The 26,300-nt window shown below is 38.9% G+C and overlaps 2 protein-coding genes across 5 annotated transcripts in view; one reads left to right on the top strand and one right to left on the bottom strand.

The window, feature by feature from the left end:
* The window catches only part of FRMPD1 (FERM and PDZ domain containing 1), a 77,602-nt gene extending 67,163 nt beyond the window's left edge, over positions 1 to 10,439 (top strand). For 2 of the 3 annotated variants that reach the window (XM_070938504.1, XM_070938505.1), the window contains 5 exons: positions 366 to 461; positions 4,980 to 5,162; positions 5,245 to 5,392; positions 6,016 to 6,804; positions 7,721 to 10,439. In XM_070938504.1, the coding sequence (XP_070794605.1) occupies positions 366 to 461; positions 4,980 to 5,162; positions 5,245 to 5,392; positions 6,016 to 6,804; positions 7,721 to 10,032 (3,528 nt within the window). In that variant the 3' untranslated portion in view covers positions 10,033 to 10,439. The remainder of the gene's footprint in view (positions 1 to 365; positions 462 to 4,979; positions 5,163 to 5,244; positions 5,393 to 6,015; positions 6,805 to 7,720) is intronic. The other variant, XM_070938506.1, reaches the window with a different exon arrangement.
* A 922-nt stretch (positions 10,440 to 11,361) lies between these two features.
* Positions 11,362 to 25,743, bottom strand: TRMT10B (tRNA methyltransferase 10B). Of its 2 annotated transcripts, XM_070935422.1 has the most exons (9): positions 25,670 to 25,743; positions 24,890 to 25,087; positions 23,532 to 23,640; positions 23,059 to 23,183; positions 21,407 to 21,559; positions 20,893 to 20,971; positions 12,856 to 12,923; positions 12,468 to 12,591; positions 11,362 to 11,856 (listed from the first exon to the last, which is right to left on the bottom strand). In XM_070935422.1, the coding sequence occupies exons 2-9, from the start codon at positions 25,064 to 25,066 to the stop codon at positions 11,753 to 11,755; spliced, it is 939 nt and encodes a 312-aa protein (XP_070791523.1). In that variant the 5' UTR covers positions 25,067 to 25,087; positions 25,670 to 25,743; the 3' UTR covers positions 11,362 to 11,752. The 2 variants fall into 2 exon arrangements, with proteins under 2 accessions (XP_070791523.1, XP_070791524.1); XM_070935423.1 differs by lacking the exon at positions 25,670 to 25,743 and having other exon boundaries at positions 23,532 to 23,638; positions 24,917 to 25,077.
* Positions 25,744 to 26,300: the final 557 nt, after the last annotated feature.

Consider the following 26,300-nt stretch of genomic DNA (forward strand, 5'->3'; position numbering starts at 1 on the left):
GGTGAAACTACAGCTTATGATCTTACTTCAGCTTTCATTTTCTTTATGACCTGGGAAGATCATAAATGTGAAGATTGGTCATAAAAGTTACTTTTTCATCTCTGTTGTAACTGTTAATGGTTGCTGAACGAGGTAGTTGGTAAACAAGAACAGCCTATATTTCTGATTCAGAGATACCCTATAATACTGGTAGACAATTGGAACATTTGCCCCACTATTGTCCCAAGAAGGTCATGGTAGTAGCAGCTTGCCATATTATAATTGACCCCAAACTTTATTGTATGAGAGTAATAATGTATAAGAGGTTGCGGACCTACCAATTATGAAGATCTGGTTGTGTTAACTTTGCTTTTCAACAATTGCAGAACCTCCTTTCAGCAGCCCAAGTGCGATTGTGTTACCTGCAGATTCTTGGAGACCTGAAACTCTATGGAGGGAAAGTCTTTAATGTCACGCTCATGGTAAATTTATAATGTCTAATAGAAAAGAAAATATGTCACTCAGGGCTGAACTGTTGGGTTCTTGGTGCTCTCTGATATTGGTTGCTTTCAGTAGTCCTACTTGGGACCAGCAGCTTTGCTGGTAAGCAAAGCAGTTGCTAAATGGAAAATCACCTGACTGCAACTATGTTTTCCAGCTCAAAACTGACAAGATTAATCAATTTCACACTTTTGGCTTTTGTTTGCCTTCCAACTACTCCCCACCCTTTGTATTGCTGGAGTAACTGCTAATGTCTTGTACACATCAAAAGCAATGTGAGTGCCATGGGCACACTACTCTCTTGAAATCCCTTCCTCTCCAATCTTCTTCCTCTGCAGGAAGAACAGATGGAAGGGGAAAAAAGCAATCTCCCTTTTGTCTGATCCTTCCCCCTTTTCCCATAAGGAGAGATATTAGAGAGGAAGGGACTGCAAGAGAATAAACTGTTGGATCTTCTACATATTTAAAGCAATGTAATCACATTGGAAGTCTGGGCCTGGAAGCCACAGGCATGCTATTCAAACAACTTATAGTACTGTCTTGAAAGTTCTTCCTTTTCAATTTCTCCATTCTGCAATGCAGGAGTGGTGTTGGGGGAAAAAAACAATTTCTGTAGGCAATCTCTTCTTTACCTCACACTTTCCTGCTGCCAGCACAATCTGCTGGCTGTTTATATCTACACTCTAACAGAATTAATCAAAGAAGAAAAAATAGGAGTCATGTACACCAGTGGTGGGTTGCTCCTGGTTCGCACTGGTTCACAAGAACCGGTAGTAAAAATCTGTAGTAGTTCCGAGAACCGGTAATAACATTGGCTGGCCATACCCCTGAACCGGTCCCTGGCCTGGTTGCTGCTCGCTTACCCCACCCACCTCATCAGAGGCTTTTTTTTTTTTACTTTTAAAAGCATTTTTTCTACAACTTCTTCGGCCGAAAAAATGCTTTTAAAAATAAAAAAAAAAAGCCTCTGATGATCCCGTGGCTCAGCTGGGATCGTCAGAGGCTTTTCAAAGCATTTTTTCTGCAACCTCTTCAGCAGAAGAGGTGGTAAAAAAAATGCTTTGAAAAGCCTCTGACAATCCCAGCTGAGTTGCCTGATCGGCAGAGGCTTTTCAAAGCATTGTTTTCTGCAACCTCTTAAGGTTGTAGAAAAAATGCTTTGAAAAGTAAAAAAAAAAAAAAAAAGGTGGCCATGCCCTCCCAGTCACATTACCCCCCACCAAGCCACGCCCACAAGCCATGCCCACAGAACCGGTAGTAAAAAAATTTAGAACCCACCCCTGATGTACACCATTCAATGTAAGGATTGTTACAGCCACTATGTAGGCCAAACAAATATCAGACTGCACCACAAACTTCAAATAGCAGAAAGAAGACATGAACAGTGTTAATTTTGTAACACATAAACAGACTTGACCATAGTTTATACTGAGACACTATTAACCTTTTAGAATGTTAGGGAATTCCTGGAATGTGGCATTCACACATATCAGTCATCAATAGACACACAAATTCTATTTACATACTATTCAAAAGACACAATCAAAAACCTAGAAAGGAAACAAGCAGCCCAGAATTCATCCTGTTCCCAGCAGCCAACACCCAGGTAGGCAAAAAACAGGACCAGATAAACATTCAAGGAAGAAATAACACCTTAATCAAGGAACCATCAAAAAGGAAGCCACACCCACACAAAGATTGGCAAGGCAAACAGCAACGAACCCCATTCTCCTTTCCACTGATGGTGTTATCCAGTCTGGTAATGAAATGTTTGCAAGAAAACATCCAAGCTCAAAAAATATCAAGGACCCAACAGTTGAGATTTATTTTTTACAGCAAAATAGTATTTTTTTTTAGTGAATGTCTCAGCCTTTCCACCATTGCATTCAATTCTCGTGTTACAACATGAAAGCTAGATCATCCCTGTGATTTATGGGGTTTTCCCAAGGTCATTGGGAATGTCATGATGCAAGGAAACAGTTTGAATCTTTTATTTGAATTAGCTAGGTCTCTGTCTTAAAATAACTTTTAAGACCCCTTGTCATCATTTGCACCTCTTACAGATTAAACAAGGCAGTTATTTGATGTTTATTGGTTAGAATTAAACTGCTTGCCATATGAGCCAAAAGAGAATTCAGTGATCAAATGCCAGGACACATGCACACATCACAGACTGCAATAATGATGCAATGACACAACCTAAGGTGTGGCAATGTTAAGTCATCTATCACTGCTCACATCAAAAGAAGTTCCCTGCTTCCAATGTGGTGTACAGATACCATTAAAGAAAGAAAGGAGTGGCCCTTTTCTGAAACAAAGGATGGCATAGTAATTAATGAATTGAAGCAAGAGCGGGGAGCTGTCACTCTTAGTAATGCTATTGTTCAGCTATTCCTTGAGGTATCTCTCTTACTTTCCTGACTGACAGAGATCTGGTGAGTTTACAATAGGAGGGGGAGGGCCATCTTGAATTCATGGAGGGAAGGCAAGATGAAAATAAAATAGTGCCCATGTAGATGTCTCAGATTTTACATCAATAAAAAATGAATGTTGCTAGTTCTATATTATTGGATAGTAGTTTGTAGTGGGACAAAGTGGTCCTGTGTAGATGTAAAGGTTGTAAACGAAGAAGCAAGGGTGGGCTTCAAAAATTTTAGCAAGGAGTTCTCTGCCCGGTTGCTGGGTGGGCGTGGCTATGGTGGGTGTGGCCTAGTTGGCCTCCTGCACCATGATGGGGGGGGGCATTTTTGCCCTCCCGGGGCTCTGGAGGCTACAGGAGGGCGAAAACAGCCTCCTCAGGCTCTGGAGACCCTCTTCCCGAACTTCCAGTAGGCCCGTTTTTCACCTCCCCGAGCTCCATGCACACCCTATACTTACCTGTATCCAAAACGGGCCGCATGGGGACTCCTAGGAGGGGAGGAGTGGGGTGGGAAGGGCCAGCCAGGAGTGGGATTTGGGGGTTCTCCAAACTACACAGAATCTTAGCTAGAGGTTCTCCCGAACCCCTGCAAACCCCCAGCAGCCCACCCCTGCCAAGAAGGGTTTTAAACTGTTAACACCTTGAATTGTGCTGGCAACTAGAGAGGTGGGGATGGAGCAGACCTTGTTTAGCCTTGTGAGAGTGTGGCCCAAGGTGAAACAATTGTCCACGGCTGTAGCAAGTTTCAGAAACACTTTTTGTTGTTAATGTTTAATGTGTAGCAATAAACAATGCATAGGAGAAGATGCCCTTTGTGGTACACAAGGCCCAGTTATTTTAAGAGTTCTGAAATTTAATATCGGCATTAGAAATGTCAAGCCAAGTCTTTTCTGATTCTGACCTTGAAATAACCAGTAGCCTGTTTTTCCTGAAGTCCATGCATGACACTATTTCTGTTTTGCTTGACAAGGAAATAAATAGACCCTACATCTTTACATCATTAATCATTTCTTCATCAGCATTCAGAAAGGGGCCTGATGCTACATATAGAGTCAGATGACAAACAGGCTGCTGGAGCAGGGGGCTGGACTAGAAGACCTCCAAGGTCCCTTCCAGCTCTATTCTGATTCTGATTCTGGTAAAACATTGAGTGCCTATATTTTGAGTTTCTAAATTAAACTCTTTATCCCATTAGTGTGTCTGTGTAGACCTTGAGATGAAGCCACTGTTCTCTTCCACCCATTTGTTCCTAGGACCAGCCTTGACACTCCCCTGCCAATTAACTGGTTGGCCAGTCACCTTAAAAGCTGTGAGCATTTTTCATAGGCATAAATTGTGAGCAGCCCATAGCTTGATCATGTCTGTTAAGATGAGCTATGATCATCCAAAAATGTTCATTCAGAAGCAATTATGTGGAAATAGTAATTTCCGGAATTGAACAATAATATAGAAAAAAACAGACCTGCTGCCATCGTCCAGTGCTGGAGTTAATAAATGAAATAAATTTCCTGCTTTCCTCTCTACAGAATAGCATAAATGATGGCTAGTAAGTTTCATAAAACATTGAATTATGTTAAAGTGAGCTGTTCAATTCCCATTAAGATTTTTGTAATGCATTTGTAAACTTTTGACTGCATTCATAAAACTCAACCTGTTATTTGTTTAACTTCATATTTCTGAATTAATGACAATTTCACACAAATCCTAAACGTTTCTAAACCATTGCTTAGTCAGCACAAACGTAAGCCATTATTTGAGAGAGAGGGAGAGATTTCTCATTAAGATCCAATTCTTTGCTGGGTGTCTATCATTTCTTCTCAGAAGCAAGAATATGAGAAAAGGTTGACCGTTAGCTAATACAGAATACTATTAAAACAACTTCTGAACAGATCAGAAATGTCTACTTGAGTCTAGAGTGTATTTAAACATAATGATATGAAAGTTCAAATTGTGTTACTTCACCTGTGTGGATTTCTTTACATGTCCAAATTATACTGTATAGAGATTGTAGCCACTGAATACATAGGCATGAGTTTGTTCCTTTCTAAGTTTGGTCATAAGCTGCTTTTCCCCTATGAAGCTACAGGACAGAGAGACATGCATTGCCTTGCTGGTGGGAGCCAAATATGGAATCAGTCAAGTGGTTAATAGCAAACTCAACATCATAACCTTGCTGGCAGAATTTGCTAACATAAGCAGACTGGAGCTCACTAAAGAATCTGACAAAGTAAGCATGGTGAAGATCTACCTCCAAGATATAAAGGTAAATATATTTCATATCAATTTTGATGCATTACTCTGTCAGGAACATTTCAGCTCATCATGTTTCCCATCTTCTATACAAGGTGCTCACTGTGCTGCTGGAGTCCAACAGTGCCAAAGATCTGGCTTGTCTCATCAGTGGTTACTACAGAATGTTTGTAGACTCAAGCAGCTCCATATTCATCTGGGAGGAGAGAAAACCTCAAATGCACCGGATTTCTGCTGAGGAAGGTAAAAAGCAAGTTTTTCATAAATAAGTAAAGGAGTGAGAGGAATGTTCCAAGCTCAATAGTACACCTGTTGCTAGAGATACGTGCATGTATTTAGCACACTAATGTCTCAGTGTGTTATGTATTCTTGTCTATACAGCTTTATTTCCCCCTTCATTTGTGTGGGCAAAAGCAAAAGGGTTCTTAGAAGCATCATTTGAAATGGTCATTGAGATACACTGAAAGGATGTGGGAGATGTTTCTGTCACATTTGAATGTGAACTCATCTAATTTCAGGTGCATGAACCAACACCAGAGTTACCATTCAAGGCACAGTTCTCATAATTTTGCATGCAATCAAAATTATCAGGCTTCCTATAGTTAAACCTGAGCCTACTTTCCCCCATCCAGATCCCTACAGTCTCCACATACTGAGACATTCAAAAATGTCACTTAAGACAGTCCCTGTTATCCTTTGACTGCTGCTGAGAACAGTATTCAGGATATGTACAGAGGAATCCTTTTTCATACTTAGCTGTACAGTCCTCTTAAGGATCTTTTCAGGGAGGTTTTATTTCAACTGTGTTCTAAGTTTGCTTGGAAGGAAGGTGCAACTCCAAGGAAATTGTCTGTATGTGTTTGCAGGATACGAATCTAGAACCTGCAGTGACTCTGAAGAATCTTCTGAGCCAGATTCCTTCCTGGACCGTTTCTCAGACACACATTCACCTAAGTACAGCAGTATTAGTCCCCCAATTGAGGAGGAAGGAGAGCAGCAAGAGCTGGAGCAAGAAAGGAAGACCTTGGAGGCCAAAGAAATGAGTTTTTGCAATGGGTACAACATAAGCGATAGCCTTTCAGAAGCCTCTGATTCAGCCAACACAGAAAGCAAGGGGCCAAAGTCCAGTGGCTCAAGTGACTCTCTGGATGCCTTGGAAGAAGATGATTTAGAAGCGTGCTCAGCAAGCAGGCCAGAGATTTTTCAGTTTTGTAACTCTGCTCTTCAGAAATTGGCCAATAATGACAAGATGCTTTTTGGTGTGGATGGAGATGAGGAAAGCGGAACATCACAAGAACATTTCTTTTCTTTCCTCCTGCCGCCCCTGGTATCCAGTCCAGGTCTTCCACAGCCAGAAGAGGAATCCAGAAGAGAAAATGATGTGAGTATTCTAGAATCCAAGTTGGCCAAAAGCAACATCATGGACTACTACAGCCTCTGTGCCAATCTCTCTCCAGCCAGCAGTGGAGGGAAGAATATCCAGAGTGACAGTCCTGAAAGCTGCTCTTTGCAGGAGCCTGAAGATCATGAGAAAATCAGCGAGGGTCAGGCTCCTGTCTTTGTCTTGAGATCTCCCCCTGGCTTTGAAAAGACTAATTCAGATGATAACATCTGTGATAGAAGCAAAAGGATGACCCCAATAGAGCCACAAGCAGGTGAGTTAAAAGATAATCCCCAGAATATCTCCATTGTGGTATGAACCTCCCAAGGTCTTTTAAATAGGAGTGTTATTTTGACTGCTACCTTGGCAATCCTTGTTGGTCTCTTCCACATTTCACACCATTACTCATGGGGTCTCACATTCTCACACCTGGTCAGAGGAAGGATGGCTATAGTAGCAATATGAGGCCCTTAGAATAATTAAAGCTGATTCAGTCGCTTACTGAAATCTAGCCATTATTAGCTTTTCCTTTCATATTCAAAATATTACTCCTCATATCTGCCCAGTATTTTGTTTCCATTTAGGCAGAGATGCCTAAGGCTGAGAGTTAATGGCTATCCCACAAGACCTACTGCAAAGAAAATTCCAGTTCAGGGTTTCATATTATTACATTTCCTCTGATGTTTTTTTTTCTTTTAGTTGCTAAAAGAACCAATATACGGAAATAAATTGTCGCAGTACTATTTGTGTTCATGCAACTATAGGTGGTGGAATGATTGTGTGAAAACGTTTTATAGTAACAAAACCCAAAAACCTAGAAATTTACTACTACTACTACTTACTACACTGTGATAGCAGGATTTCTCTAGTCTCTCTCAACTTTTCACCCCTTTGTGCCATAAAAAGATTACAAAAGTGGATGGAAGAGGATGATGGGTAAGTAGGTCTCCAATTCTGTTTGCAGTGGTGACGCTTCTGAGCTGGTTACAATAACTACTTTTCAGTGACAGGGTGAGGGAGGCAGGACAGTAGTATAATGCCTGGTATTTCCATAATTTCTTTATTAGCTTGTAGAAAGAAAAGAATTGAATGCACCTTTAGACAACTCACACATATCATCAGCAACATAAATCTTTTCACAAACGACTTTGTTAATTCTCCATATTGATGGCCTCTTCTTTATTTTTTAGGGTCTGAAATTCTACCCCTGCATCGTTCCTCAGAGTTACCATCTTGTGGCAGTTTGGATGAAAACATCCTGTCAAGGCAAAGCAGAAGGATGAAATCCAGGCCAGAAAAAGACCCAAAGTGTGCCAATAATTTGAGGAAAAGAAGGTCCTTCCTCGAGACAAATTATACTTCCCAAGTTAGTTTCCCCAAAGCTTCACCACAAGCCCTGGAAACCAATGTTTGTTGCAGTAGAAATGCTATAATTTCAGGAGCTTCAAACCCCCCAGGTGACACTTTATTGAAGGAGCCCCAGCAAATTCCCAATCTTCTTGAAGCCACACAGAAACCCCAGGTGGTCCAAAATTCAACCTCTTCATCTGATTCAACAGAAATGGGGCAGAATTCATCAGTACCCAATTCAGTCTTGTGCCTGGCCTCTGCGCAGGCAAGTAGAGAAAGTTCAGACTCAAATGATTGTTCTTTAAATTCTTTTTATATGCCCCCCCATCAGAGTCCACATTTAAGTACACCAGAAATTAATTTTCACCCGGAAGGTCTTGATCCCACTTGCGAAGAAAAAACAGAAAAGCTTACAGAAATAGATAGACTGGTTCAGGGACATTGTGAAGTAAAAGCAAAGTGTTCCATAAAGCAAACACTTGACAAAAAAGCGAGTACAATCAAAGCTACGCCTCCAACAAGAGTCAGTTATGTATTGATTGAAGAAATAATACACACTACTACCAAACCTTCAGGGTCTCAGAACAGCACCCAAGACAAACCTTCGTCTTTCGCCCCAGTCTTGGACCTGGATTCCCTCCTTGCAGAGAAAGCTGAGAAACAGGAACAGGTTGTGCTAGAACCCTGCAAGAGAGTCAAAAGTGACTCCATCTTGTGTGAATCCAGCCCAACCCTTGGAGACTTAAACCTTGAAGAAAGTATCAGACAATTGTCAAATAAAGATGCTACGCAGAAATCGGGAGATGGAAACCATCTGGGTATTTCAAATGTAACTGAACTATTTTTCAACTGCAGTGATACATCAGGCCAAATTTGCTGGCCAAATTTCAGTTCAGCAGCAGAAAATGAAAAAATCTGTCAACAAGCAGATAATGAGTGCCAAGGAATTACTAGCCAAAATGGCCTGGGCATTAATAATTTATCTTTAAACGATGGTGTTATAAATCAAGTCCCAGCCCACTTATCAGCCATGAATATGTCTCATAATCTGTGCCAATCTACAGACATTGCTGGTGACTTTAAAACAGGGGGGGGAAACCTCAAGGGAAATGCTCTCATTACAGATTATAAAAATAAGAGATCCAGTTCACTAATGGCTTCCTCAGAGGAGAACATAGAACAGAGCAAAAGTGATAATTCAGCTGGACAGGGTTACCCTTCATTTGACATTTTGCCGAAGGCTGCCAGACCCAGTGAGAAAAACTGTACTTCAGAACTATCCTTTCTGTTTTCTGACAATGCAACTGGAGGTGCAGTGGCATTCAGTGACACAGGTCCACCAGGTTTAGTGAATTCTGAGGAGACATTTACACCCAGACATAAACTGGAGAGATGCAGCTGCCAGTTGTCTTATGCAAGCTGTTTCCATGGGGTAGAAAACGAAGCGGAATTAGATACCATTAAACCCTTCGCAAGTAGCATTTCTGAAGGACCCTTAACAACTCCACCTTCAACAAGAAACCCACTGCCTTCAGATTTTAATTCCACCAGGCACCTCCAAGAACATACCTATGTGAACGGGACTGCCAGAGATTCTCAGAATTACAGTTACATCCCAGAATTGCCTATCAAAGAACTGAGCTATATGAAAGAAAAATGGTCTCTCTCGCCATTTGACTTCTGCCATTTGTTAGGGGATGTAGTAGAGCTAAAGGAAATTTTAAGGCGTTCTTCAGGAAACCGAAGAAAACATCCAGAGGACCAATGTGCTGCTCTTTTTTCAGAAAACGAGAATGCCTTGTATGTGGAATCACAGAGATTGTTAGCTAATTGCCAGAAGATTATCAAAGCACAAGGGCCTTCTCCTGAGACACCAATCATAGTTCAAAAGACCTTCCAAAACCTTCTCCAGTTGATGGAAGCATGCCTACAGTTCACAGACTGTGGCTTTTGCAGTAGTAGGCACATAGACCTTAAAACCAACCTGAGGGATGTTTTATGTAGCTATCAACAGTTTTTGGAGGCATGTAGGCAAACTCATGAGAAGGATTACTCCAATTTAAGCTTAAAAATATGTGCGTGTCAATATACGGCCCTCACCGCTTCCCTTTTCTGCCTTATACAGCAGTTCAAAGCTTCATCCTGCACATGAGATGGATTTGCTAAGCTGTCTCTTCCTGCTTCTCCTTTCTTTGCACTAACAGTACAACTATTGTTAAATTCATTATAAAGAGAATTAGCTATTTTGAAAACTTGCATATTTTTGTGACCTTCTGAGTTGGCCTCATAAATGTATAACCCTGGGAGATTCTAATAAAAGCAAGGGATGTGTAAAAATGGCTTGAAGGAAAACTGAGGCAATTGTTTGGTTTCATTTGTCAATGGATATTAATACTCGAAGCTTGAATGAAGTCAAGGAAATAAGTCGTTTCTCATAAAAGTCATAGATAATATGCTAATTCACATCCAATTTTACTCCCCCCCTTTCCCCTTAAGTGAAGAAGACATGAGATCTATCTTTTCTGAAGGTCTTTTCAATGTTAACTGCTGTGGATAAATGCTACTTAAGAATAGCTCAAAGAGAATGCTGTAGGTCAAACTGGACAGATTTGCTGAACATATTATCTTACAAGGTTAGCATGTGCCAAATTGTGGAAATGTTGATCAAGGTTAAAGAAACCGAAAGTCTTTTGTGTGGGACTCTTCTGTTTTAAATAAATGCACCTGGAATATGTTTCAAAGATACATTTTTAGAAAAGATCCAGTGATGTGTAATTGATAAGATGCTGGACAAAATAGACCCTGATTCTTGTTTACCTAAGCCATGGAGGTTCACTTGGGAACTTTGGGCCACTGACTCTTTCAACCCAAACTGTCTGACATGCCAAGGGTCACAGGCAGCACAGTGGTATAATGGGCTGTGAGAATAACCTCGGGAAACAGAAAGAAGAGCTGATGCTTACATAATGGCCCTGCCTCCTCTTTCCCCAGGATTGTTTTCACGGCCCATTATAGGTGGTAGCAGTTTTCCTTCACCCAGTTGCTTTTACTTTCTATTTTAAAGGGATGCTCCCCTTTATAATAGAAGACAACTTTTGAACCGTATTTTCACCTAATTGCTGAATTTTTGTACTCACCGAAAATGGAAGTGATGCATCTCTTTATTATACCTAATTAATAAAGACCTAGTTAATTAGCAGGAAGTAAGCTCTACCATAGTGGCCTTGCTTCTGAGTGCCTATGCAGGCTAGCGCTGCAGAGCATTTGACAATATTCCTATCCTTAATTTTAGAACACTTCTAATAACATACAGTATTTAGTCGACTCCGCTGTGCTTAGAAGGGTAAATAATGGTGGCAAGGAGATTTAAATAAATCAATAGAGCATAAAGCAATAAAGCATTTATGTTAAAAAAAACTAAATTGACATAATCTCAGCTCCTTTGCCTATGAGTGCAGGAAAAGCTACCCATTCATTTCATTATGAAAGACTCATTGTTTTCAGCAAAAATTCCCAGCACAAATGTCATGTTTAAAAAAAAGTGTGTATCATTAATAAGTGCAGTTAACTGTAATGTAAAACAAACAATACTTTAACCCTTCTAATAGATTCACCAAGAATAAGCAATGAGAGACCCAGTCTTCTCCCCAAGAAGTACAGTAAGCAGAAATGAAGATAATTAAGTCATCATTTAACCTCCCCACATGTCTATATACAGTAGTGCTGGAGTCAACCTCCCATAATTTACAACTGGAAATTTTAATCGTTGTAGTTCAAAATATCTGGAATGCAATTGGGTAAAGGAGGCTGTTGTAGGTTACCAAAGGCAGAGCAAATCTTGTTTTCTAATATTTATATCCAGAACTCTTTTGTCATTGTGTGTCTTTGAAGATGTATCCCTTTCCAGGAGAAACTGCAGCTTTAAGTGCTTCTTCCCAACTCTTTGTATCACAGAAAGTTGATAAGGCATCGAACACTAAAAGAAATGCATTGGATAGTTACAAAAAAGGTCATGAAAATTACAAGGAGGATCGAATCCAATCGTGGCATAAGAGAGCTTCTATAGAAACAATGCCCATCCTCTGTATTGTTAGACTCTTATTTTCCAACAATAATTTAAAAATGTTAATAAGGAGTATGCAAGATTTGTGGTCTTTAATATAGCATGACTCTTTACATTCAAGACTTTCCTACTTTGCTCAAGGTAGATCTCTACTGTTTAATGCCTATTTGTCCATATCTCATAGGATAGCTCCCCTACGTTAGGACTATGTCTACCTAAGGAGGAGCAATTTCTTGAACAGTTAATGTGATATGACATTTTGTGCCCTAAAAAGTACAATAAACAAAAGTGAAGATCAATTCTGTAGAGAACTGAATCCAAAACTCCACTGTGCACAAATCAACTGTGTAACTGTTGTCAGAAAGGTGTAGTTTTTTTAAAAAAATACCATCCATGCAAGTTATCAGAAGTTAATTTGCAATAGCTATAATTCCAGCTATAAATTGTATAGGAAAGCTGGTGGTAATACCATGCCTGCAAATAGATGGCCGTAAATTCTATCAACAGGTGTGTGCATTACTTACCTTGGTTGATTGCTAAGGTTGTCGAGTGGTAATTTTTTGCATTGATGTTTTTTACCATGTACTCTTGAATAGGCAATCTTGCTGTCTGCAGATGTCTTTCCTGGGCAATTTGGAAAGTGAGTTTCTACAAAAACAAATTATATATACTAAAAAGAGGAAGGGAGGAAATGATTCTTTATGCCAGCTTTTTTAAAAGAATTACATCTGGCTATTAGATTCTTTAAAAAGCTCATGATGCCAATCCTCCAAATCCAGAAGCTCTATCTTAATGATGTTAGCTAATTGTTCACAGGAAAATTAAATTTGTGAAGAGGTAAGTTCCTGCAGTTCACCACTAAAATACTACCCAGCTATTTCTGTAAGAATATAATATGTTCAATATACTTACTTTTTGAATGCTTTCATCCACCAGCCCTCCCAAAATATGTACTTTTTGTGGATCAACTTCCTCAAGAACTAAAATGAGAAGAACACAAATAAATAAACATCTAGTAATAAAGACAGACTGCATTATATCATCCTCGGTACCATCTTCATAATCATGTTATGTTTTGCCTATCCATAACATCTCTAGCAAGAGCCAGTAATAAAGGCAAAGAAATACAGAGAACAACAAAACTGGCAGTAAAGGTATAACACTATTATTATGAATGGGGAGCATTCAAAACATACACTGTCCCTCTACATGGGGCAACTTTTGAAAGTCATTCAAAAACTGCAACTGGTTCAGAATGCAGGTGCACTAAACTCATGTAACATCATCTCCTTGGTAGGCTCTTTTAACACCACTACTTTGAGTTGCATTGGTCCCAGTATGTTTCTTGATGCAGTTGGTCACCTACAAGACCTTCATAGTACAAGACTGGACTACTTGCAAGATTGCCTATCTATACTTATTTCTGCCACTTCCATGAGATCTGACCGGTAGGCATGTTTTGAGTTCATGCAATTAAACAATAACATCTACTGGTATCTAGGCGGCTTAACTTCTGTTGCTGTGTCTGCCTGTAGAACAATTTACCCCTCCTTATCCCAAAATTCAGGCGGCCTGAATCCCAATGGCCAGTAAAAGCTTAGCTTTCTTCCGGGGCACTGGGCCAAGAAGCTAGGTGAACCCCATTTTAGGGAATTATTGCAGGGAATATGTTTGCTTCCTGGGTGTGATGTGTTTCTACTTTTGTTTATGTTTTTAACTACCTAATCATATACCAGGAGGTGGAGAAGAACAATAGGTAGATTTTTTTTAAAAAATGCATGTTGAGAGTGTGGGTGAAAACTTCATTAGTCTCTTCTCATAACATGTTAGATACTAACTGTTCTGTCACTGGTGGCTTTGGCAGCACACAGTCCTACTAACTAGCTCAAAAAATAATAATAATAATGAGAATTTGGGGAATTTAGAATCTCTGTCCACTTTCTCCAAGAAATGCCATATTATTGCATCTGTCAAGCACCAGAGATTTTGGGAGATCCAGGCAGTTCAAATGTGTATAAAGATTTATTGTAAGCTCAAGTTCTCTACAAGAATCTGAACTACCAACAGCCAAAGGAAATTAGGAATTAAAAATAGAAAGGAATTCAAGGTGGACTGGCCTAAAATGTCTTCTGGGCGTGAAGGGACTCCTGACTAATGATGTGTTTGACCCCTCCCTCAGGCTCAGCCTGGTCATCTCCTACAGCATCTGCCCTATTACTATTCCAATAAAGTTCCATGACACTATTAACCCTTTTTCCATTTCCTTTTTCATCCAATCAGAATGTGGGAGCTTCTAGAGTAGGCATGTCCAACCAGCAGCCCAAGCGGCTTTGGATAGCTGATCATGCAGCCCCCCCAAGATTATAACCTTTTAATATTATTATGTGATTTATATACTGTACATTAGCTATATTGTAAATATTTTATATGTGTCCCAGGACAATTCCTCTTCACTCAATGTAGCCCAGACAAGCCAAATGTTCTATATTGTACAGCTAAACTTAGTAGGCAATTTTGTAATGGAGAGGCTTCTACCACTCTTTATGTCAAATTCTCTTTTCCTTGAATACTTACACGAAATGGGTCAAAATCAGTGGTGGATAGCGAACGAATAGCTCCGGGATTTGAAACCCACTACTGGTCACAATGGGATGTTCTATAATACAGCTGACTTGGGTGGAATTAGTTGGGTCCGTTCTGAGGCAAATTTAACTCTAGGGGAGAGGGGCAGGGTAATTGATTCTTCTCTGTGTTGCTACATTAACTCTCTCCCTGAGCCAGTTAAGCATGCAGTGAGAACAGGATCATTGAATAATATGTTACTCTACCTTAATTCTCTGAATTGCGTAGCGGTCTTAAAAAACTGACTAAAATCAGAAAGACTGAAATAGAACTGCTGCCAAAAGTGTCAAGCCACTGCTTTGGTTCAAAACAAAATGTCTGGGTGTGCTCATTCAATTTTTTTAAATTCTGCCTAACAAAATCTACACACTATATAATACAGAAGACGTGTAATAATTATGGTTTCTATCTGACCCCAATTTCTCCTTGCCTGCTTTGTGAAGGGGTTTTTTTATTCCTTCCCAGCTCCAATGAGCTTACTCACTGGACTCTTTTGAAGAATTTTCCTTCCTCATTAAAAAAATTATTCTTAATTATGTTTTATCTGTCTGCAAACTTTGCTGTTTTCCAAAGCTTGCTGGTGCTCTCAGCAAGCTTGTGTTTAGCTGCTGATGTTATTTTGGCTAAATAAAACATTAAGTGCTGGTACTTGAGTACTGGAAATGAAGGGAACAATGTTATTTATAGATACCATTTACACTATCATTTTCTCATATCTCCAGTAAGAGTATTTCTGGCTTAAATTGCATTAAACTAAACTACCATCTGCTTAATATTATAGATTTTTCTATTTTGAGATATACCCTAATTATTGCTAGTAATTAGCTCTATTTTTGTTCTAAAGGTTACTATATATTCCATGCTAGTCTATATTATTTTATTATCTTTTTGAAAAATACACTAGAACAGCAGTTCCCAACTTTTCCACCTTGGCTGCCTGGCCTGGCGGGGGGAGGCATGTGAGTGGCAGGTGCATGCAAGCATGCATGGCTCCATTGGTGGGAGAGGCGGGTGCGCATGCTCTCCACTCAAGCAAATGGAGCTTCACACGTGAGCAGAGGGTGCTTGTGCTTGCACACAAAGCTCCACTCGTGTGAGCAGAGACCGCTTGCGTGCAAAGCTCCATTCAGGTGAATGGAGCTTCGTGCGCAAGACTCCTCCACTCACATGAGTAGAGCTTTGCACATGAACACAAGTACCCTTTGCTCAAGAGCACTCCGCTTGTGAGCACAAAGGCCCACCACTCGTGCGAGTGGAGTTTTGTGCCATGTGCTTGCTGCCACCCAGTTTCAAGTAGTGGCTGGGGGTTGAGGAATCCTTGCAGTAGAAGTTCTGTAGCTTCTGTTTAGGCAGACTTTAGTGATTTTAAATCAACATTTAATTCATTTTTTAGATTTCCTCAATAGGAAAGGCTTGGTATTTTAGATACAGTTATTCTTCCTAATCCAGGAGTTTCATAAATATTCTAGAATTAGGAACTTGATGTTACTCACAAGGTCTATAAACTTAGCTCCCTCCTTGTTCAACTTATACATGAATTCATAGGCAAAGAAATTTTCGGATCCAAACATTCAGCCTTCTAAAGCAGTGGTCACCAAACATTGATCCGCGGACCACTGGTGGTCCGCGAGAAAATTTTGGTGGTCCGCAGAAAAATTTGCATTTTTTTATACTGCACTATTTAGCTTTTAAAAAAAATCATATTAGTAGTCCACGGGATTTAAAATTATGAATTTTGTGGTCCCTGAGCTCCAAACGGTTGGCGACCCCTGGTCTAGAGTAACAGACATGAATTCCCCACTCTTTTTTAATGGAGATTATCATTTCAAGAGTTTCGAATGGCCTCAGATGCTCACTTAATATTTTTGTGCATTACTGCAAGGAAAATCATCTTGGGATATATTTCCAGAAGTCTAAAGTATAAGCAAGTTCTCGACTTAAAACTGGTTGTTGAGTGACTGTTAGAAATTACAACGGACCTCGAGTTACCTCTAACCTGGTTTTGACAGCCTCCTACCCCCCCGCAGATCACATGATCAAATTTGGCAACTGGCAACGTTTGCAGTGTCCCATGGTCACGTGATCGCAACTTGCAATATTTTTCGCTGGAAACTAGTGTTTACTTCCCGTTTCCAGCAAAAATGCCCACTGGGTATAATGGGTTCTCTTAACCACCACAGTGTTCATTTAATGACCATCATGACATATAGCCTTAATTCTAGGCTCAATTATGCTTTTAAGTCAAAAACTATCTAAAATAATCTTTCCTAAAACATTTAGGAAGTTTCACTGGGTAACAGACAAGCAAGTGAGGAGTTTTAAATATCCTAGTGTAGTCCTTCAAGACTCAGGATCACGGGATACAGGTATCAAATCTGTATTCTTCTGTATTCTTCTGGCCTCTCAGAGATTCTACAACTCTTCTAATTTTTTTTTTCACAGAAGAGAACTCATCTTTACAGCTCTAGAACTATTCACTGACCAATACTTGGCTCAGTTGCTTATAGATCTCCATTCCATTCTTACCCAAATTACCGGTATGGCTGATTTTTGAGGAAATAGTACAAACTAAGTCTATTACAGCAATGCTTCAAGCTCTAAAATGTGGACTTCCTGCCTGGCTCCGCAAGCTTTGAAGACGCTCTTTTATGAGCGCCCGTTCTCTGGTTCCGTAAAAGCCCCAGAACAGCCGAAAAACTGCTGTCTGGAGGCTTGGAACCCTCTCCCCGGGCAAAGGGGAAAGAGAAGAGTCGACAGGCAGGGGTAGAGCCCCCCCAAGTGCGCTAGGAGAAATCCTGGGGCGCAAAGGGTGTGGGCTCCCTATTGAAGCCTGTCAAGCCACTCCGGACCAGAGACGACTCCGCTGAAGCGGAGCTAGAAGCTGCGACCAGAATCTGCAGAAAATCAACAGGGGGGACTTTTAACATCTTTACTCTGATAGCAGACGGAGCAAATCAGGAGAAAACAAAAGGAAACTTGCAAGTAACACTTTAACTCCGTTTTAATATGCAGAAAATGGCGCCTGAGGGCGGGAGGAGGAAACTACTAGGGAAAGTGCTCGTTAAGGCTTGTTAACGTTTTACAGCTACTGGATTACACCCTAAGAGAAAGTTTTAAATGGAAGCGGCCAGGAAAAGAATTTGGTTCTGATTTTAACTAAAATCGGGTCTTTATACTGTGTGGAAAAAAGTTGAATTGTTGTCCTGATAGCTGGAGAAATACAAAGTAGCTGAAATATGGCTGACAACAGGGCTGGTGAATCAGCAAATTCCCAAGCCGTGACTGTCCAGGCTTTTCAAGAACTTCTAGACTTTTTTACCTCAGCCCTGCTGAATACAATCGAAAGGGCTTTTTCAAAAAATAGCCTGGGAAATTATAAGCAGTTGTTACAGGGACAGCAGGAAATTATTCAGAAGAATTTGTTTTTGGAAGATCAGGAAATGGACAGGATTAAGAGATTGGCTGGTACACCTGAAACAAAGGTTTTGGTGGACGTTTCCATTCCAATGACAGAAAAGCAACAAATGGTTTCTTTATTGCAAGCTGACAATCTTTATGGCAACAAATTTTGGCTATATGGACAAAGAAATGGATTGAATGATTATACAAGCCAGAAGAGACGAAATGAGGATTTCAAGTTAGAAAATGTGACTTCAAGAAGAGAGCGAGTATTTCAGAAACATCAACCTCAAATTACTATTTTAAAAGTTTCCAAAATAAAACTGGGGGGATTGTTGAAAGAATTTATTAAAAAAAAGGATTGGAAAAAATATAAAAAGAAGTGAAGAACAGAGGATTAAGAAAGATATTCTCCTGTGGATTTTGAAATTGGCATCGGGCAAATATGTGTTTTAATGGTTTTAAAAGATTTTTAAAATGTTTAACATAAGGTTATATTATTCTACAAGATATATGAGATAAATTGTATAAGCTTTTAGGATGTCTAACCCTTTGAAGCGAAGAGGATTAATGTTAAACTCAGAATTTTATTGTAAACTGATAATTAGTTTTGGATAGTTAAGGGTTGTTCTTTAAAAAATTAGAGGTATTAAGATGGTTAATTGAAAAATTGAAAGATACTGTAGATTCTGAAATTTATATTTGGTAAATAAGTGCTTTAAAGGTATTAAGAGATTTTTAAAATGCTTAACATTAGACTATATTATTTTAAAAGATATATGAGATAAAATGTGTAAGATTTTAAGATGAAATTTTTTTTTTCTGGTATAGAAATGGAATTTATTCATGATTTTTATTGTTTGTAAGACTGCTAAAGTATCGGATTATGCATTAAGAAAAAGGTTTTTTTTTCTTTTTTTTCTATATAAGTAGGAAGAATGAATTTAATTTAATTGGTATTGAGAATTTATAAAAGGGAGGTTGTTGAATTGGAGCAAAGGGAGTTAAAGAACATGTGGGAACTTTGAACTTTATAATTTGTTAGTTTATTTTAGCACATGTTTGTTAGATGCTATACCCTGTTTTTGCTCCGGGAAGTCAGGGGTGGGGTGGGGAGGGGGGGATAAGGGAGTGGGGGGAAGTGATGAATAGAGAAATGTTTTAGCAGAAGAAAGTGTATTCTAGAATATAGGAGTTGCTCAGATACTAAAGGAGGAAAATATTTCACAGCAAAGAAGTTAGAAAGGAGAGAGGAGGAGGGGGTAGGGAGAGGAGAGGGAGGGAGAGGAATGGAAGAAAGGAGAGGAGGAAGGGAAGGGAAGGGGACAGGAGTAGGAGTGAAGGCGAGAAGGGGGAAAAGAAGAGAGAAGTGGGGGAAAGGGAAAGGAAGTAGGATGAGGTGGGAGAAGAGGTAGGAGAAAGCAGGAGGGAAGAGGAGGGAGGGACGGGAAAGAAAGGAGGAGGAGAAGGTTTGTTGTGGAATGAGGGAAGAAGGAGAACAGCAACTCCGAATGTAATTAAAATGTTTTATTTTAATGCTTTCTTTAAGGGAAACATGTATATGGAGGATTTCTTATGTATAAGAAAATGTATAATTCATGTGGGGAAGGGGAAGGGTGGGGGGGAGAAAATTGTATTTCTTATAAAACTTTTTAATAAAAAAAAAAAAGCTCTAAAATGTGCATTCAATGCAATTCTAAGGCGAAAAGTGGCCACATGAGGAAATAGCTTTATTATTCATTTTTGATCCCATTACTTTTAGCCAATAAATTCCAGTTGTTTTAGATTCTAGTGATTTTTAGAACATTTCTCAATTTCCGAATTTCCTCAAATTTATGGTAGTTGGGAGTTATCAAAGAAAGGCTCTTAGACAGCGAATAGTAGAATGAGAGAGGCCTCATTCAAAATTTATCCCATTACAGTTTAACCACCCTAGATGGATGTCAGCTAATTATGCTGACTCACCATCTTCCCCATTTCAACAAGGGCTTTTTTTCAGAGCAAGGTCAATAGTTGGCCTTTAGCATTTTTATATGGGAGAGTTAATAAAAGTTCCTATAGCAAATCAGACTTGCCCTTATGGGCAATAAATCCATCCATACATTCATGCTAACAAGAAGATTCCATTTTCCTTTGTTGTTACATGCCCAAGATCAGTCTGAACAATCTTATATTATTTCCCTTCTATTAGATAATAAAAGCCTTACTATAAATAATATAACAAAATTTTACACAGAAGCTGGACAAACAGCTGACTTCTGATCTATATGAGCAATATGATGATACTGGCTCCATTAATCTTTGGAAATGTATAAATGAATTTCAACTTAGTAACAATTTAGATTATTAGATTTTAAAATATAGTTTATAACTATATGGTTTGTTTACTGCATTACTGTACGGACTGAATACCTAGATATAGATTTTACTTAAAATTCATTTTATAGTACTTTTTATCTTATTTTATGGTTCCTTTTATGTTATTTAATGTTAATTTTTAAGTCTTAGTAAGAGTCCAGTGTTGCATTATTTCAGCAGTGCTGCAAAAACCTTCAATTGAGAATCCTCACCCCACCAATCAAGACAGATTAATTTTTGGTTCCTAGCCATAGTATTTAGAGAAAGAGGAAGCGCATCAGCAAGCACCACAAGCCTGGATTAGGTTGGGTTATAGTTATAGTTACCCTACTTACTGCTATTCTTTCTAAGGATGAGTTCATATAACTGTTGCTTAGTTTGGCATATAAGGCTGCTTGTCCCAGCTGGGGCAATATATGGCATCAGCTGACAGTTCATGAGGAGGATGTAAAATAAGTGGAAACAAGTTTAAGATGATTTGAAACATACATTAAGAAACCCCAAATCCAATTATTACTCATTTTAAAATAAGAACAACACATTTTAAACAGTCCCAAGGCTGTAATATACCATTATCAGAATCTGGTGTGAGATACACAATCACATCCAAAGGAAATAGATCAAGATAACTTTCTGCGGTAACATCCATCTGAAAAAGAATGCAACATACATAAATGGAATTTCAAAAAATCCTTTTAGAGAGGCCACTTGTGCAGGAATGAGAGTGCAATTTTGGAAAAACATGCCACGCTGATTCCATTACTATTCTACTGAAAAACACATTTGAATCAAAACAGCATTTTAGCCCAATTTAAACCTAATAATATTTCACAACACTATTGAAGATATTAAACTACAGGACTTCTTAAAAGCAACTATTCTGTACCTAGTAATGTTGGGACTGCAACTCTGGAAGGTACCAAGTTAACTATACAGAGAATATTATGGGAAAGGAAGGCAAAGCTATCAATTCTATGCGTTTTGCCTTCTATTGATAAAAGCAACTTGAGGAAGAAACTATTTTCCTTCATTGTCGTCACTTGGAGAAAGCTAAAGCAGAGGGAAAGAGGGGGGATATACTTACCAGATAATTGGCAAATCCATCATTCATTCTCAAGCATGCTTCATAAATAGGACTGTTTTTCACAATTCCTGTGAGGTGGAGCCAAAAGGGCTTCTGAGCTTTCTTGTTAGACCCATAAAGTCGCCTAATCTGTGCAGCAAGCCGACTTATTTCCTTTGAAGAAGAAGGAAAAGTCTCTGTGGGTTTTTGTTTGTTTTTTTGCTCTAGATACTCATAGGAACTCATTATTTAACAGCAGGACTAAACCCGTATTTCTAATAAGGTACAGTAATTCCAGAGGTGGTTCGGAGAACTGGTAAATACTACCTCTGACTGGCCCCGCCCCCATCTATTCTCTGCCTCCCGAGTCCCAGTTGATCAGGAGGAAATAGGGATTTTGCAGTAACCTTCCCCTGGAGTGGGAGGGAATGAAGATTTTACAGTATCCTTTCTCTGCCACGCCCACCAAGCCACACCACACCCAAGCCACACCCACAGAACCTGTAGTAAAAACAATTGAATCCCACCACTGAGTAATTCTCTGCCAAGAACTCTGTGTTCTCCATAAAGTATCAAATTCTATATGAGAATTTGGAAATGTAACTCATCACATTTATGTCTTTAACTGTTAAGTTTCCACACGCCAACTTATATTAACATATTTAATAACTTGAGGGCAAACAAGAGCTAAGGAGAGACATCACGAAGTATATGAATCCAAAAACTGCAGTTTTATTTCAGGCTGATGTAACTGCTCTAAATTTCCTCCTGAGCAATAGCTGTTTAGAGAGCCAATTTGGCATACTGTTTAAGGTACCGAGCAACAAACCAGGTGACTGTAAGTTCTATCTAGCCCCACCTTGGGCACAAAACTAGCTGTGTGATCTTGGACCAGTACTTTCTCTCAGCTCTAAGAAGCAGGCAAGGACAAAGCATTTCTGAAACCTTGCCAAGAAAACTGCAGACACTTGTCAAGGCAGTCGCCAGGAGTCAAAACTAACTCAAAGGAACAAAAAAAACCCCAAACCCCTGCTTATGAGCATCTCAAAACACTGGATCTCATGCTCTGCCATATGTGATTGTAATACACATTTTGATCTTGCAACATTGTCATCAAATTTAATAAAGAGCACTCCTTCCATCTATTGCCTTTCAGTGGCCCTAAAGCCCTCTCCATTCCACTTCCAGTATATCTAATCCAAGAGGTAAATCTTAAAAAATATGCTTAAAATCCTGCCAATCTCAATGTTTCCTCAATTCAAGAGAACTTAGTCATATAACTACAAGCAAGGTATAAAATCTCTCACAGAATATGACTCCTTCATCCAACCATTTCCTTTCCCCATGGATGCTGCAGAGGTTGTATTTCCTGCACTTATAGAACTAACCTATAGAACTAACTTATAGAATTTATAGAACTAACAACTTACATTCCACTCTGGGTTTAAATGTGCAAGAAGCTTTCTATTGTTTTCATGAGGAAAAATCAAATGTTCATGTCCAAATTTCTAATTTTTATGGAGTACAATTCTTCAGTTAATATATCAAATAATACGACTGAATGCAACCTCTACAAAGTATTGCAAAATAAGTACTCAAGAGCAGAGGCACACTCACCAGTCCTGAAAATCAAATTCCATGTTTTTTAAAAAGAGCAAATAATATAAAGCTACCTTCTTAGTCATGTGACCGGTCAAGCTCATATCAATACACAGCCGAGGACCTGTTGCCTTGGCCTCTAGAAGACGATCTTTTGCAATGGCTTTTAGATCTCGCTTACTAAGTTGAGGAGCAGTGCCTGAAATAGATAAAAGAGAAAAAATCATCACTACTGAACGACATTAAGCATACAGGTGAGGCATAAGCCATGATTTTGCAGGGTAGCAATAACTTCTTTGAAAGGCACTTCAGTGCCTATAAATCAAAATCTCTCAAAAAATAAAATGTTGCCCAGCCTGCCCTACACTTCCTTCCATGTGAACAATACAAAATACTAGCTGTAGTAGGGAAACCTCTTTCAGAAAACCCAACCGCCATTATGGTTCTCACAGAAAACCTAAGTTAAGTTCCTTGAAGCTTCCAAGTACAGAGAGCAAACTATTTTCCACCAAAGATGGAGACAGAAATTATACTGTGTTTCTTGTACCTTTTTGTTCAGCGTGCTTCGCTTTACGTCGTTCTCTTTCACATTTTCTTTTATCCTTCTTTGCAGAAACAATCTTCTCCCAGTGCCGTTGTTTCCTTAGAACATTCCTCTTAATATAAAGAAAAATAAACAGACACACTTAAGGGAGGAAAAGAAACCATTTGCAAAGATTTTCTTATCAGAACTGGATGTTAGAGATGTATATACGTTTGGATGTATGTGAATATGTTCCATTGTTTAAATTTCCCAAATCTTGCATATGTTCATCTAATAAAAGTGTACACAGTAGCTATTTATCCTTTCTTTTTCTACCTCTCACACACAGAAACTATTACAAATTGCAGCTATTTTACACAAATAGGAATATATAAGCATGTGCTGTATTTTTCCCAGATAACCACTAAAGAGTGGCAGAATATTTATGAGTTAATATTTCTTCTGCCTCTAAAAATTATTTATCCAGTGCTTTCAGTCAATAGCAGATGTTAAGTGTAAATGGCATTTTGGCACACTGCTTGCCTTTCTAAATGCATAAAAGATTTTTGTGGAAATCCAGGAAATATCTTCTGTAGAAGTATTTTTGTAGCAACATTTTTATTAATATGGTTGGCTTGACAGTCATCCAGATGTTTAGATTGGATTTGGCATTTTTATCCACCAATTTCGTTCTTCTCAAGGACCTGCTTATGATGATGATGATGGTCACACAGTCAGCCAGATGTTTAGACTAGATTTTTTAAATCCATCTTTTGAGTCTTCCTTGCCTGAGGGTGTTAAAGGTATCATCACAGGATGTAAATTGTTTTAAATAAAGCTGCCTTTTGCAATTGACCTGAGGTGATTTAGTCAATGCTGATGGTGTTCAAGTGGTCATCCAGTTATTATTATTATTAAACAATCTTTAGGCCACTGGTACAGAGAAAGGCTCAGCTGATTTCAACATGACAACTTTTTGGCACCAGCTTAAAAATTTTCCATTGGCCCAGATATTTTAAGGAAATATGTTTTGATTCTTGTTTGAATGTGTTTTATATTATGATAATTTCCCATTTTCTTTGTATTGATATCTTTTAACTAAAGAGCAACAATGAGCTATTTCAAAATATGCAAGTTAAAGGAAAAGGGAAGTAAACAAAACCTTTGTTGCTGCCTACAAACTGGGAAGGAAGGAAGGTCACAATGTATAAGTATTTACCTTACATATCCACAGGTATGCCTTTAAACAAAGCCATTGTTACAAGACTTTCAGGCCCTTCTTCAATGTAAAATATGATCCCTGTGAAACACTGAGATTCACAACATGAAACAACATTAAAATTGCCCCAATTTGCTTTTGATATGAATGACACTTTACATACTGAACACCAATTCTCATTTCCTGTAACCTGTTCACTGGATCTTTCATCATTCCCATCAATTTCCAGAAGCTCAAATGCATCCCAGAGATCTTCCCCATGTCCATCTCCATAGTTTTGCTGTTGATCACAATGATCTCCACAGATATTTTTCTCTACTTTCTTCTCAGGATTAGTCATTGTTGTTTTTTGTCCAAACTGCTGTGAAAGCATAGGAAAAAAAATGACATTAAATGCTGGGCCATAGAATTCAATTGACAGAACTGAAACTGCTCTCATCCTACTAGTAAAGCAGGATAGTTTTATTCTGTACTGACTACAGATTCTGGCTACTTTTCAAAAGAGCCCTAAGTAAGCAAGCTATAGTAGTCTAACATTGAAACAAGAAGAGCATAACTCACTCTGTGTATTCATCCTTTATTCAGAAAATGGAAAAAGGTGTGAACCAGTTTTAAGGGGTGCTGATTAATAGCACGGAAAGGGAAAAATTATGCATTGCCAATTCCAGATACCTGAAAGGAGCCTCACCGGTATTCAAACGTTGTCCGTTGTGTAAGAATTTCAGAAGCATGCAATTCCTCCTGCCATATAAGGTCTTAAAGGCATCTATTCTACTTACAACTTCTTAAGTAACATTGCACAAATACAATCAGTGCGGGGTCCAGAAAAAAAGATAAAACACAATGTGCTTTACAGATAACTTTTATGAATACCCAACAGTCAAAACTCTTAAGTAGTTTAAGAGTCATGAATGATTGTTCAGACCAAACGTCTGTTACTCACCTCCCTTTAAGTAGCAATTTCTCAATCAGCCTTTCTTTTACTCTTCCGGACACTTTTGATTCATTAGGAAAAATTAGTCCCACGCTAAGGTTATTTCCTTCACCTATCTATAAGGCATCATCCAATGAGACTTCCCTCTACCGGGAACCAGCTGCATTCTGGGAATTGTAGTTTTCACAATGGGCGAAGGGACAGGATTGTCTGATTCAAGATTGGGCGGATGGGAACGTGCATTGCTTTGATTTGGAGACGACTGAGGAGGAGTTTAGATTTCTTCATGGAAAGCAAAAATACTCTTTTCAATTCTGAAGCCTGTTTTCAAGTTTATGGTTTTATCGGGCCAGTCTTGATTTCTTTTTATCTTTTTTTTCCTAATGTTTAATAATAAGTCGCTCGGTAATTAGAAATCAGGCGGTCTATCAGCGATTTGATAGTATGCATCAACCATGCTTATGTTAAATACCTATATCCTACAAAGGGAGGAGCAGAAATATATTAACCACACATTCTGAGTGCATATAACTCCCTGAACTTTAAGCTCGGGTTGAATAAAGATTCACACAATTGCAGTGTTCACATAATATGCTAGGTCTCTCTAAGAAAACACATTGAAGCCTAATCTGACAAATTG

The sequence above is a fragment of the Pituophis catenifer genome, unplaced genomic scaffold, assembly GCF_029215685.1.
Source record: "Pituophis catenifer annectens isolate HBS135680 unplaced genomic scaffold, rPitCat1.0.hap2 SCAF_2, whole genome shotgun sequence".
NCBI lineage: Eukaryota > Metazoa > Chordata > Lepidosauria > Squamata > Colubridae > Pituophis > Pituophis catenifer.